The following is a 14,844-nucleotide window of genomic DNA, read 5'->3' on the forward strand; positions in this document are numbered from 1 at the left end:
AAAATGTAATTAAAGTGTCATGTCAGTTATCATGTCGTTTTTCCTTAAGTTATTTTGTATTAAAACATTATTTTGTTACTTGCAAGTTAATTTTTTTATTTTTTTTTTATTTTTTGTTATTTCACCTCCCCAAGGCCCAAAGGCCACTACAGATGAGGAGGCTACTTAATTGTGGTTATAACCCTCTCTCAACTCTTTAACTCCGAAACACGAACCTTGACGAACAAGGCCGCTGCGCGGAGAAACAAGTTGAGCGCGGTACTACCAGGGACGTGGTGGAGAATTACTATTGTGAATCAAGATACTAACTCTTTAATTATTGATTATTTTGTTAAGCGATATGTTATTATGTTATTGTGCTTTCTTTTAAAAATTGACTTTTTTTCTGCTGAGTTAATGCTTGGTAATTTAAAGTACAGAAATCCCTAGACAGAATTTAAGTTTTCAGTTGAATATATAGAAGAAGTATCTATAGCTTTTCAAAAATGGTGTATGGCTTGGGTGTGAAAAAATAATGGATGATTGTATAAAATGAATGATAGAAGTTCTTTTGAATAAAATGTACTAAGTTGAATAATGATCTCTTATTTTTTTAATTATTTTTTATAATAATTTTTATGAAAAAAAATGTTTATTTTCTTTTATATCTAATATAATATCTAATATAGTATCTGAGTATATGAGTGTTTTTTTAGTAATTTACTACAAAACCTTTTACTAATTTAATTGACTATTAATTTGATACTTCTAATTTTAGTCAATAATGAACATTGAGAAGGTTAACGATAAAAATGTTAAAAAGAAACATAATAGGTTCAAGTTTCAAAACTTTGCAGAACGTATTTCTAACATAAAAATTGATGTCTATCATAATGTTGGATCAAAGGAACATGAAGTTCCGCAAAATGATAAAGATACTTTTTTTCGGGAAAATCTTGAACGATGGACTGAACTTAATTGCTCTCTACATTTCACACTTTTCTATAGGGAGATCAAACGTTATGTTCAAAGTTTTAACCAACTTATATTTCACAAGGAAACAGTAGTAACTATTATTAAAAAGTACCTTACTTTGGAATTCCCACTGGCTTTAGAGCCATGTTTAGATCTAGTTGCAACATTATCTAAAGACTTACTTATTGATTTTTGTCCGTATTTTGAAGAAATATTTATTATTTTAACTGGATTTTTAGCCACCAATGATACTGTTTTGATTGAAAACACATTTAGAAGTTTGGCACATATCTTTAAATTTATTGGGCGATATCTTGTTGCAGATTTGGAAAATGTTTTCAAGTTAGTTATTTAAAAGAAAAAGTTTATTATAGCTGATTTACATTTAAATTTTTTTTTAGTGTTTCAAACTAAAATTTATGTTTCAGTAAATGGGTTAGTGAATAAGTGAGTGTTTACAAATATTTTAGAATTCTATTAAACATTTAAATAAGTGATCTTTTACATCATCAGCTATGTTATTAGTTACATCATCAGTTACATCATTTTAGACTTGCATCCTATTTTGCACTCTTTAGATCTCTTCAACAATAATTTTGAACGCTTTTTTAATCTTATTTGTTTTTTAAATTTTAATATTTAATTGGTAATGTGTAATTATCTTATAAGTTTCAAAAAAAATTTTTTTTTTATAGTCAATGTTTACAAAAATTTTCAATGGTCTTAGAATTTAAGGAAAATTAGATTTTTTTTATTTATTTTAGAATATTTAAGGTTCTGCTTTCAAGTCAGCAGAAGCAACACATACAAAACTTTGCTGCTGAGTCTTTTGCTTTTCTTGTTCGAAAAAGTAAAAACAAAGAAAAAATATTAAGATTTTTATTTTCTCAAGTTGCATCTGAACCACCACTGGCTAATGGAATAGGTATGCTTGTGTTCCACACTATCAAAGGGGTCAAAGAACACTTGCATTCGTGTGCAGAGGATGTTTTAAAATATTGTTTAGAAATAATGAATGAATTAGTACAAGAAGAGGTTTTTCTTTATTTGTTTTGTTTATATTTTTTTTTAAAGTGTTTTTCCAAGTTTTAAGTAACTTTTGAGTGTTTTTTGTTTTTGTTTTTGTTTGTTTTTAGGTGTTTTCTGTACTTACTAAAGTCTGGTCAATGTCGCTCTATCAAGTCACTAAGAAACATAGCATTATTTTGTATGACACCGTAATTAATCAAATAAACAAATCAGTTGATACCCACATATTACATTTTATGTTGAGTTTGCTCGACAACTGTGTTGGCTTTAAAAATGGTGCATATATTCCTGATCAAAAGACCATTGCCATAGTAATAAATAAAAAAATTATAAACAGATATATTAAAAATAGAATAAACTATAAATAACTAATAGGTTCAACTTAATGTAATTTGTTGTCTAAATTTATTTTGTTATTTTTTTGTGTGTATTTTTTTGTATATTTTTTAAGTAAAGTCCTAATTTTTTAAGTTAAGTTTTATGTCTTATGTATGACTTGTTTTTCTTAGATTATAGAGAAGCATATCTCTTCAAAGAATCAAAATCTTATAACATCATTGTTAAAGCTTTGCAGATCATTAATGACAATACAATTATGCACTTTGACAAACAATGATATCTCTTCAATTTTTACAAGTGTTCTATCGTCAGTTTCTATAAATATAAACACCAAACTTTCATTTTGTTTGGAAATCATTAAATGGGAAAAATTTGATGAGTTATGTCTATCATCTATTTTATATTTTCTTGCACAAGGTATAACAACCAATATGTCCGAAGTACTTGATTTTTCAGTGCAACTAACATACAGAGATGAAGATATGTTCACAAGACCATACAGTTGTGCTTCATTTAATTTATTTAGCTTTCCATGTCTGTCAAATATTGCAGTTACAGATATACTTGCTAAAAAGCTTGATGAAATTACATGGGAAAATGATTTAGAAATGATATGGTCTATTATTGTATGTTTTTCAGCTTGTGGAAGGTAAAAAAAATTATTGTATGAATTTTCTATATAAATACAGCGTTCGAAATAATTGTTCAATCGTTGCCGATCAACATTGATTGGCTGAAATAAAAAAATTAAAAACCTGATAATCAAATCATTTTTTAAACAATCAATTTTTTATTAAATTTTACTAAAATTTAAAATGCATTTTTTTTTTTTTAAACTTACATAATCAAATTGCTATTGCCATTTTAACTTTAATTATTTTATTTAGAATTTAAATAAATTGCTTGTTTTGCTGTTTTTTTGTTTTGTTTATTTAAAATTAAAACAAACGTTCGTTTTGCCGTATTTCTTTTTTAATGTTTTATCTTGAGTATAAATAAAACATTGCCGTTTTTATTTTAATTATTTTGTTTAAAATTTAAATTAACATTAGTTTTGCCGTATTTATTTTAATTATAAATATAATATATGTAAATAAATTATTTTATTTAGAATTAAAATAAAACTTTGCCTTTTTTTTAAAAGTATTTTATTTAAAGAAGTTCGTTTAAAATAAAATATAAATTAGTTTTTGTTTTTGCCCTTTTGACTTTAATTATTTTATTTAGAAAATAAATAAAAAGTTTATTTTGTCGATTTTATTTTATTTAGAATTAAAATAAAATTTTTATTATTACTATTATTTTATTCAGAATTTAAATAAGTTGTTTGTTATTAAATTAAAATGAATTAAATTTAAAATATAATTCATTTTAATATAATTTTGATGTTAATTTAATATTTTTAACTTTCTGTATTTCAAATGTTTTTCTATTAATTATTATTAAAGTTCGACAAGCAATTACTGCTGATCAAATTTGATCGACCAGATTTTATATTAGATCAAAATGTAAATTTTTCTAAAAGTAGCCATTGATTAAAAAGATCATTGATCGTTGATCGGCCACTATTTCAAGCGCTGTAAATATACATATATATTAAATAGTATAAAAAAATAATAAAAATATTTATAAATATTTTTTTTTACATTGAGTTCGTTTTTTGTTAAATACACTTAATACATTTATTTTAGAAATGAAAACAGTAAACTTATTAAGTTTTGTGAAGTAACAAGATATTGGATTTCTTCAAATATTATTCAGCTGACCTGCCAACATCTATTTGTTATTAGTTCTTTAGTTAACTGTATTTTAACAATTTCAAAAGATGACCACCAAAAGTTAATTTCATTTGACTGGTTAATAACATTATTAAGGTTATTATTTGATTGTTTGTTATGCAAAGTTTTAAATATATATATGTATGTATATTAGGGTGATGCATAAAAATAAAATTTCAAAATATGAAAGTCTCACCTTCTAGTAATGTTACAAATAATATAAAAAAATTAAATAAAAATTTTCAGCTTTTTAAAATGATATTTAGGGGTAGCTCAATAAGTTTGAAATTTTACACGGAAACTGGTTTCGTGAACCCTTTTTTTTAAAAAATCATATCCACTGCCAGGCCACATATTTTGCATTAACAATACATATTAATCAAACTAATTTAATCATATTAATTAACAAATCTAAAATTAGTGATAACAGTAATGAAAGTCTTTGACTAAAACGTATTAAATCCAAGAAAGTCAATTCATTGGAGTACTCTCCTGATGTCCCTCAAAATGTAACAATTCTTTTGCCGTTTTGAATTGTTCTCTGTGTTGTTGCACAACATGCAGAAGAAATTGTCTCTGCTCCTCGTTCTTGGTCAGTATTTCATAATACTTTGTGATTAAAGCTACACCTCTTTCAGCACAGTCATTAACAAGCCTCAACCCATTCACTCTGTCTTTAGCCTTTTTGTAAATGTCATCTGTGTCCCAGCTAACTGGATCAATGTCAAGCAAAGCCTGTTCATCAATTCCCAAAAGTCGAAAGAATGCTAATGTTTTTGACGTTACAAAATCTTCAATCGACTTCAAATGAATGTCATTAACATTTCCCATTTGTGGTTTGTTATTCAATCTTTCAATTATTTTTTATTTTGTTTCGTGTGATATATTACTTGAAAAGAAACTCAATCCAATGAGTTCTTCGCTCAAGTACCATAAATGGCGTTTTAATGCAGCCGTTGCTTTCTCGCTAACTTTTTTGTTAAATATTTTGTGCGATTTAAATTTCTTCATTAATTTCAAATCATTAGCAGGTGCCTCGGAAGCAAATGGACTAGAAAATCATGCAGACATGTAAAGAAGAGTTGAAAACAGATTGAACTCCAACAGGGATTTCTCTTCTTTTGTAGTTACCTTGAATTGCTTTTAGAACATGTACATTTTTATACAGTAGATGACCTTAGCCATCCACCGTGTGTGGTGAAATGCACCTGGCACATTGAAATGTTGTCCTCTAGGAGGGATATCGCCAAGAAACATTATTGTCAGTTCCAAAAATTCCATAAAATGATCTCTTAGTTGGCTAACAGTTTGTAAACAATTTTTTGCGAAACTAACAGCAGCATCTTTGAGATCATTTAAATAAATATTGTTTGGACCACTGAACAAGTTTTCATCAAGACATTCAAATTTGTTGTCTTTGAACTGTTTGAGTAACAAAATATCTGGTCCACTAGATGGGCCAAAAAGACACTTGAATACATCTGACACAATAATTTCATGCATATGATAACAACATGCTAAGTGCAATAGATTTTTCTCTAATGATTTTTCAATTAATGTACACGCGCTGGAATGACAGCCGGTATTATTCGATGAAGTGTCGAAGCACACTCCATTAATTTCTTTTTTTACTCCCCATTCTATTAAGCTAGAAACTGTGGCATCCGCCATTGCTGCACCTGTTCCGGTCACAAGTTTGGGAACTCCAAGCAACTTTTCTGTATTTTCCCCCCCTTAACAAAATTGCTAAACGATAGACTTTTTCCGAAATCGAACTTGTAATGTCTGGTAGTAATTTGCTCTCCCAATGTACAACTAGCGGTATATCAGGATTAAATTCACTTTTTATATGGGCAGCTGCTTCGTTTCTGTTTTTAATTCTGGCTCTTCGAATAGTACTAAACGACAGGGATAAATCTTCAACATTATGTCCTAAACTCTTGGCAGTTGCAGCAATAGTAAAAGTTGCCTCTCGATCCAACATTTTTGTTCGGTCTAATACAGCTCCTGTGACATAATTGTTGCGTTTTGGATTTCTTCGGCATTTTTCTCTTCGGCATCTTTCTTTTAGGTTCAAAATTGTCATTTAATTCGCATTCATCCGATTCAGTGTTGATTTCAATGATGTCATCTTCCAAGTCTGGCAAACACATTGAAGGAGTTTTTTCAATACTTTCTTTTCGTATATTTTCCCTGCACGTTGTTCAATTTGTGCTTTTCTTTCTGTTATTGTTTTCTCCTTTTTAAACAATTTCTGATCAACTCCAAGCGTGCATCCTTGTCTTCCTGCTCTTTGCATTCTTAGAAACTCCTTGTCCTCTTCAATTGTCATGATATTCATTGCGTTCTCATGGGCTATATCAATAAACTCTTCTATTTCATTCTTAAAGTGAGACTCACTTTGTTTTTGAGTTTCAGTGAAACACTTCTTGTTCTTTCTTAACTTCTGGTAAGTGTCAACTATTTTTTCTATCTTCTTTATAACATGGTGTTCGGCCCGGACAGGTATTCTTGCCTTGGCCCAAAAGAACATAACTTCTCGTGCAATAGAAACAGCACTTTCATGGATAGTACATTTTTCTCGCCCATGCTGGTGAAAAACAATCCTCGTATAATTTTACATTTTTATTCATTAAATGTTTGGAACCAAATGAAAGGGTGAGACATCAATATTTCAACAAAAAAAATTTTGTGTACACTTCATGCATCACCCTAATGTGTATATATATATATATATATATATATATATATATATATTTATATATATATATATATATATATATATATATATATATATATATATATATATATATATATATATATATATATATATATATATATATATATGTATATATATATGTGTATATATATATATGTATATATATATATGTATATATATATATGTATATATATATGTATATATATTATATATATATATATATATATATATATATATATATATATATATATATATATATATATATATATATATATATATATATATATATATAATATATTAAGCGAAATTTTATGATAATTTTATTATAAAAAATCATTGAATAAAAACTTTTTTCATTTTTAGTTAATAAACTTCATTTTTTATTTTTTAAATCTAAAATTTAGTTTATTAAACTACATTTGCTATAAGACAAATCTTTGCAATTGGCTAGGGACGCTAACAAAAAAGGGGCACTTGTTTTTTTATTTTCTTTAAAATGTTGTAGTTTTTAGTGAGATGTGTAACTTTCTGAGAATATTGACTTTAGAGTTTTGTCTACTCTTCCCATGGAAACTATAAGAGAACTTCTGATAATACTTTGTCTACTCTCTTGCCTACTCTGACAATACTTTGTCTGCTCTCTTGTCTACTCTGACAATACTTTTTGCCATAATGGGTAATAATAATCTCTATGATATAATTAAGTTTCAAAGGACTTAAGTCAAATATTTTTTAAAAGAAACAATACTTTCAATTTCAGATGCAACTTTATGGTTCTATTTAAGATATATTTGTTATATATTGACCAAATTTAATAAAATAAATATGGCAAGTTTATGACTTTAACAATGTCAATCCTACCTTTGGGAGTATGGTTCCAGACTCTAATTCTTTTCCATATTTCCATCTGTTTAATTTTGTTTTTTTGTACCTATCCCTTGTTTGTACTTAAAATATATTATATAAAGATTTGATTTCTTAAATTAATAGTTTTAAATGTTACATTAAAATATATTATATAAAGATAAAGATTTGATTTCTTAAAATAATAGTTTTAAATGTTACATTAAAATATATAATATAAAGGTAAAAATTTGATTTCTTAAATAAATAGTTTTAAATGTTACATTAAAATATATTATATAAAGATAAAGATTTGATTTCTTAAATTAATAGTTTTAAATGTTACATTAAAATATATTATATAAAGTTAAAAATTTGATTTCTTAAATAAATAGTTTTAAATGTTACATTAAAATATATTATATAAAGATAAAAATTTGGTTTCTTAAATAAATAGTTTTAAATGTTACATTATGTTTAAAATTGTGATTACAGAACTTTCCCTTCCTGCTCTCCAACTCACCCTTTTCACAAACAATATTCCATCCCTTCCCCAACAATATTCCATCCCTTCGGCAACAATATTCCATCCCTTCCATAAAATACATAAAACTTTGACTATTTTATTAATAGTAAGCAAAAATAAGAAAAAGATCATATAAAAATAAAAATGCTCAAGTGTCTAAATGTTTGATAATATTTGATGAATTTATATTAAAAATTGTCATTTTAAATCTTAGGTCGTAAATAAGACATAAAACTTTTCTTCTTAAAAAATCCTCCTAAATAAAACAGTGCATATATTTTATTTACTTGAATTTTATTTACTTGAAGTGTATGTTAAATAGTAAATGTATATTTTTTTTAAAAAAAAAAGAAGAGAAATGACATAATTATATGTAAATTCTTTAAATATATAAAAAAAATACATATTTCACAAAAATATTTGTTTCTATTTTTCTCATAATAGGCAAAAATAATTTATCTAATAATAAAATAATGTTTGACAAATCTCTATATATTATTGCTGAACTTAATCGTGTTAGTAATAGTGTTAGTGCTTATTCGAGCGTGTTTGACACGGAACCCTTGGCAGTCATTGCAACCGAGGTAGTGGTGAGAAAGGATCGCAGCACTTTGCTTTGTAAGAAAACGTGAATGAATGTGTATGCAAATATTTAACGTATTTAAACTTCAAATTAAGTAATGTTAAAACATACGGAAACAATTATCAAATTTTACAGTTTGATTTTCACTTGAAAGTTGCATTGCATCAAGCTCTCCCTAATTTTGATCTATAACATTCATTTCCTTTAAAAAAAATCAATATATTGTTTTTAAAATGTTCGTTTAACAATGTGCCAGCGTGGCGGAGTGGATAGCGTGCCAAGCCTCTGAGCAAGTAGGTTGTGGTTCGGATCCTACTACTGGTGGCTTTTTTTTTAATTTTTTTCAAATAATGATCATAAAATCGATTAGTTTTTTTCGATTAAATTTTAAAATACAAAATACTTTTGAAATTTTATAGAGATTATATACAAACATATGTAACAATATTATACACTTTAACAAATGAAAAGATTTTTAAAAAAGCTAAAATTTCTAAAAACATCAAAACACCAGGAGAAAAAATTTGTTGTGTATGTCATGATTGAAATACTTATGTTATTAATGTGCTCAGGAAATTAGTCCTAATAAGCTGCGGATGGTCTAAAAAAAAAATTGTCTGAAACTTAATAAAGAAAAAACTTAATAAGACAGTCCTACTGTGGATGCAAAAAAAAAAAAAGATGACAATGAAGTCAAAGGTTATGCTTTATAAACTCCATATTTTCATTTTCAACCTTTTGTGTTTTCTATACAAAATTTTTTTTTATAGATTTCATAAAGTTTTTTTTTTTTTTGCATTCACAGCAGCACCAGAAGGTGCTGCTGTGGATGCAAAAAAAAAACAACCCGTAGCTAGAAAAAACTTTAAAACTTTCTTTTGACAATTAAAAAACTGATGACAGCGCACTTAACCACTGAGCTATCAATGAAATGCATTTAGCACAAAAATAAAACTTATTATAGGTCTCTTATAAGCTCTACGTATGCGTAAAAGGTGCACATGTTAAGTTTTTTTGAATGTTTTTTTCAGAATATATTGTTTTACTAAAAAATATTGAAGTAAATTAGAAATAGGTATATAAAAAATTGGTGTGGAATAGATATATATAGATATGGTATGTTTGGTAAAGACTCCTATTTTACTGATCCGTAAAGCTAGGATATATAAGGAAAAAGTATAGAAAAGTTTGGTTTGGAATCGACAAAGATCTGTATTTTTACGCGTCCAATCTCAGCTAGTATTAAAATAATTTATCAAATTTTATCATTTTTAATGGTTACATAATATTCTTTCTCTTGCAAAAGCATAAATTTTAGGATTTCTATCAGATCATTCCTATTTTTTTCTGTTATGGCACTTTGATTAAACTTGAAAAAACTGCCTGGTAGACAAAGTAAATTTTCAATTTTCCCGTACTTTTTTAATGCTATATTTTTTAGCTTTACATTGTAATATTTTATTTGCATAAGAATTTTTATACCCAATAAGAAGTCTGCGTTTTATTTGCAGTGATGTCATTTTTGAAAATAAATATTAAAATAAAATTTCTCTGCTTACAAGTAAGTTTTGCCTTGCATTAATACTTGCAGTTTTCTTTATCCATTTCAGAAATTGTTTTTGATGTTTTAAGTACTGCTAACATAGCTGATATAATTTCTTACGCTTAATTGATTTCCTTTTTTCTGGTTTTCTAGAACTCTTTTAAGTTGTTTTTTTACTGCTTGTTTTAAGAAAACAATCTTTATAAAAATCTATTTAAAAAATCTTTATGAAATCTATAAAAAAAACTTTATGAAATCTATAAAAAAAATTTTGTATAGAAAACACAAAAGGTTGAAAATGAAAATGTGGAGTTTATAAAGCATAACCTTTGACTTCATTGTCATCATTAAAACATAATCATGACAACAATCTGTAATATTAATACATAATTTTTGGTACAATATACAATTTAAAATAGTTTTGAATCAGATAAAATCATAATGTGGAAACTGTACTCTTAATGAGTCCTTATGCATTAATCTTGATTTTTCCTTTTGATTATTGGGATGCTGCAGAGACCCAGAGCTATCTGGAAAACAAACAACAGCATTGTTGAACGAAATGTCTCTGCAATAAGATGATATGAAGTTAATGAATATGAAGAGAGTGTTATGAAAAATTAAACACAATTAGAAAACTAAAATTTCCCCTTTATTCAGTAAAAAAGTAGTATAACGCTATTCAAATTTAGGCATCTGTTGCCTGAACTAAATTCAATGTTTTTTTGTTAATCAATTAAACTCTGTAATTAAAATAAAAAGTTTTTAAAACTTGTTTGACTCATTATTATCATTATGGTAATTTTCATCATTTCAGCTGTCTTTATTAATTGCATTTAAAACTTCTTCAAGTTAAAAATTAATTGTTTTTTTTTCTTCCAATACAACCTAATAGCCCAAACATTTTCTGAAGTAATTTATAATGCTAAAAGATTGTTACACTGCTCTGCACTTAAACTTTTAGCAAAAGTATTGCAGAATATTGGCATTCTTTTGCAAAAAAAACAATATTTGCAATAAAAAGCGTTAAAAAAAAAAAAAAGCTCCTCAATTTTTAATTTGGACGGTGCGCAAATCAATGCCCAAGTATGGTCGACACTGTCGAAAATGGTCTAGAATAGCCCCTGTGTATGTATGTATGCGTGCAGGCTTGGACAGGAAGGCGTGCGATTTCACGCGATAGTATGACCACACAAACAGTTTTTATTTTTAAATCATTTTGAAAGCTTGACCGCGGCTGTTAAAATGCTTTGTTTACATTTTAAAAATGCGCCAAAAAAAAAAGTATCTAAGCTATGAGGAAACTTAAAAAAAACTTACATGATTATTTTATATTTAACTTATTATTTTATATTTAATATATATATACATATATATTAATATACCTATATAATATATTTATTTTTTTAATTTATAAAGTTATGCATATTTTATGATTATAAACGCTTATAAACTAATTCTATAATTTATTCTATAAACGTCGTTCATAGAAAATGTAAACGTTTTTCGTTGACGTATTTCTCACAAAAGAAACAATTTAGTTATTTTTTCTTTTGTTTTTACTACGAAGAATTGTTAAGAATCTTTTTTTGTTAAATGCGCGTATTTATTAAACAATCATTAGAAGTAAGTTATTACTTTTTTTAAAAGAGTTTCGTATAATATTATAAAAACATTAGCAACGATAAAAGTTTAAAAGTTCCAAACGTAATTATAAACTTAATTTAGCGTTATAGTTTATTATTTATTTTAGTCAAGTATTTTTTTGGTTTTTTTTATTTTAGTTTCAGTTAAGTTTTTTTTATTTTTCATTATTTTCTTCTACGAAGATTTCTTTTCTTTTTTCAAAATAAATTTTGTTTAAGTTTATTTATTTAAGATAAAAGTTTCTTAAGTTAAGATAAAAGTTTTTTGGCGCATTTTTAAAATGAAAACAAACTAATGTAAATGTAAACAAAGTCTTAACAGCCGCGGTCAATTTTTCAAAATGATTTAAAAACAACAAATATTTGCGTGGTCATATTCGCACTCCAAATCGCACGCCTTCCTGTCCAAGCCTGTATGCATGTATGTGTGTGTACATATATTTTATGCTTAGATTTATCCCCATTTGGAATTTATCTAAAGAAATAAGTAAAGCCATAAAAAAAATTGATTAACAACAAAACAATATATATTCTAAAATACAAGTTTTTACATTTCATGGTTACTTACTAATAGTATGAATACTAATCTAATGTAAACACCAATTAAATAAATAATAGCAATCATAATAATAATAAAGTAAATTTAACGAGAAAAATTGTAATAATAATACTATTACAGGCCTCGGTGGGAAGCGAGAGCTTAGCTCTCGCTTACGCCCTTACTTCCCTAAAACAGTTTGCGGGAACAATTTATAGCTCTCGCAAAAGTATAATTTTTTCTCTCAAAAGTATAATTATCATTGTAACTTAAATAAAAAACAGTCATTTTAATAATTATTTTTAATATTTCTTAAAATGTCTGCATCCTATTACAATAAGAAACTTTAAAACTTTTTTGAAGCAGTAAAAACAACGTTCGTCTAAAGAATTATTTCATGCTGCAATAAATGACACTTGTTATGTATATATACTTGTAATATTAACATAACAAACATGTTTGAAATGAAGCAACATATCTATGAACAGACAAACTTTTGTTAAAAAAATTTTTTCTAAATAATTATGTGATTGATAGTTTTTTATTCACTATAAAAAGTTTATTGTTTAGTATCAATGGGTAACAATTTACAATTGTTAGGTCATTGCATATCATTAATTTGCGCGTGCTTGACAAATGCGTAAAAAATTGTTTAAAAGAAAATTGATTAAATTCAAAAAGCATCATTTATATATCTAAAAACTTGTTAATTAGAATAAAAATTATTTGAAAATAAAACTTCCTTATATTACATATATCTATTAAATTAGAAGTTCGTCATTAAATAAAGATACAAGCATCAATGTTTATTAAAAAAAACGATTTGTTGCGTCCTGGGCTTGTAACAAACATAAAACCAAAATTTTGTTTTTAATAAACAATTTTTTTAATGAACTAAACAGATAGCTTGCTCAAAATCCAAAAGCTCTTCTAGAAGAAGCTGTTTAGAGGAGCAGCTCACATGCTCATCATGTTTGTTTGAGAGCTTTTCGCCGCTCTCACGCTCATTTACTCCCGTAGAGGCTATTAGATATAGTAATGAGAATAATAATGATTATATTAGTAATAATAAAAATAACAACAACAACAATAATAACAACAACAACAACAACAATAATAATAATAGCAATAATAATATATTAATAATAATATATTAATTATCACAAAGAGACATTAAAAAATATTAATAAGTAATAATGAAAGTAATATAAATGTAAATGGCATGTAAATAATATTAACATCACGCATAATAATAATACTAATAACAGTAGCAATAGCAATAATAATCTTTGATGATCCTAATATTTTACATATAGTATTTTTCTAACAAATAGTCAAAAACGCAGTTTTTAAATTTTGAAAATTTAAAAAGAATTGAGTAATTGGAAATAAAGAGGTAAATTATTCCACTGTTTTATGCATTGGTTCATGATAATATTATCATATTGTGATAGTATTACCATACTTTACCAAACAAAGATTTGGGATAGATAGTTTAAAGTTACTAAAAGATTGAAGATAATAACAAGAACTTTTTTTAGTGGTGAAAAAATTGAAGAATGGGAGGGAGGTTATCTTTTTTATGATTCCAGACAAACAGACAATTTAATAGATGAAAAAGATAACACAGTTTGAGTATTTTTAAAACAAAGTAAAGGATGTCAGAATCATATTGTTGAAAGTATATCATTTTTAAAGCTTTGTTTTGTAGGTTAGATGATTTAAAAAAAGCATGAGACTTGCTTTGTCCATAAATCTGACAAACATATCTGAGATGTGATCCAAAAATTGCATGGTATATATTGAGTAAAGTTTCATAATTGACATAGTGATTAGGGTGCATTGAAAAACAGAATTTTTTTAAAATAGCTTTGTAATACCTCTAAATATATGCTATATAATAAAATATCACTGAATTAACAAAAAGTTTCGAAATTAAAATATTTTTAGAGTTGCCTCTAGTCTCTTGAACATTTTAGGGCCCCTAATATTCTGGGAAAAAAAAATTCTTCAAAAGTAGATCAACCTCAAAAGAAGCAAAATTTTATAAAATGTTTGAAAATAATATTTGTTTTATGTAAATTTTGAATTTCATTGCATAATAACTATGGTTTTTCAACTAAAAATAAAAAAAGTGCATTTTTACAGGTTTTTCGATGATATATATATATATTTTTAAAGTTTTTTAATAAAACAATTATTATTTTCGAACTTTTTATAAAATTTCACTTATTTTGAGTACCAGGTTGATCTACTTTTGAAGAACTTTTTTTCTTAGAATATTAGGGGCCCTAAAATGTTCAAGGGACTAGAGACAACTCTAAAAATATTTTAATTTCGAAATTT

The 14,844-nt window shown here is 26.0% G+C and overlaps 1 protein-coding gene across 2 annotated transcripts in view; it reads left to right on the plus strand.

Annotated features, from left to right (window-relative positions):
* The first annotated feature begins 758 nt into the window (after positions 1-758).
* The window catches only part of LOC100197818 (small subunit processome component 20 homolog), a 61,182-nt gene continuing 47,096 nt past the window's right edge, over positions 759-14,844 (plus strand). For both annotated transcript variants that reach the window (XM_065788988.1, XM_065788989.1), the window contains exons 1-5: positions 759-1,296; positions 1,719-1,989; positions 2,091-2,294; positions 2,493-2,971; positions 4,014-4,196. In XM_065788988.1, the coding sequence (XP_065645060.1) occupies positions 764-1,296; positions 1,719-1,989; positions 2,091-2,294; positions 2,493-2,971; positions 4,014-4,196 (1,670 nt within the window). In that variant the 5' untranslated portion in view covers positions 759-763. The remainder of the gene's footprint in view (positions 1,297-1,718; positions 1,990-2,090; positions 2,295-2,492; positions 2,972-4,013; positions 4,197-14,844) is intronic.

The sequence above is a fragment of the Hydra vulgaris genome, chromosome 01 (genome assembly GCF_038396675.1).
Source record: "Hydra vulgaris chromosome 01, alternate assembly HydraT2T_AEP".
Classification (NCBI taxonomy): Eukaryota; Metazoa; Cnidaria; class Hydrozoa; order Anthoathecata; family Hydridae; genus Hydra; species Hydra vulgaris.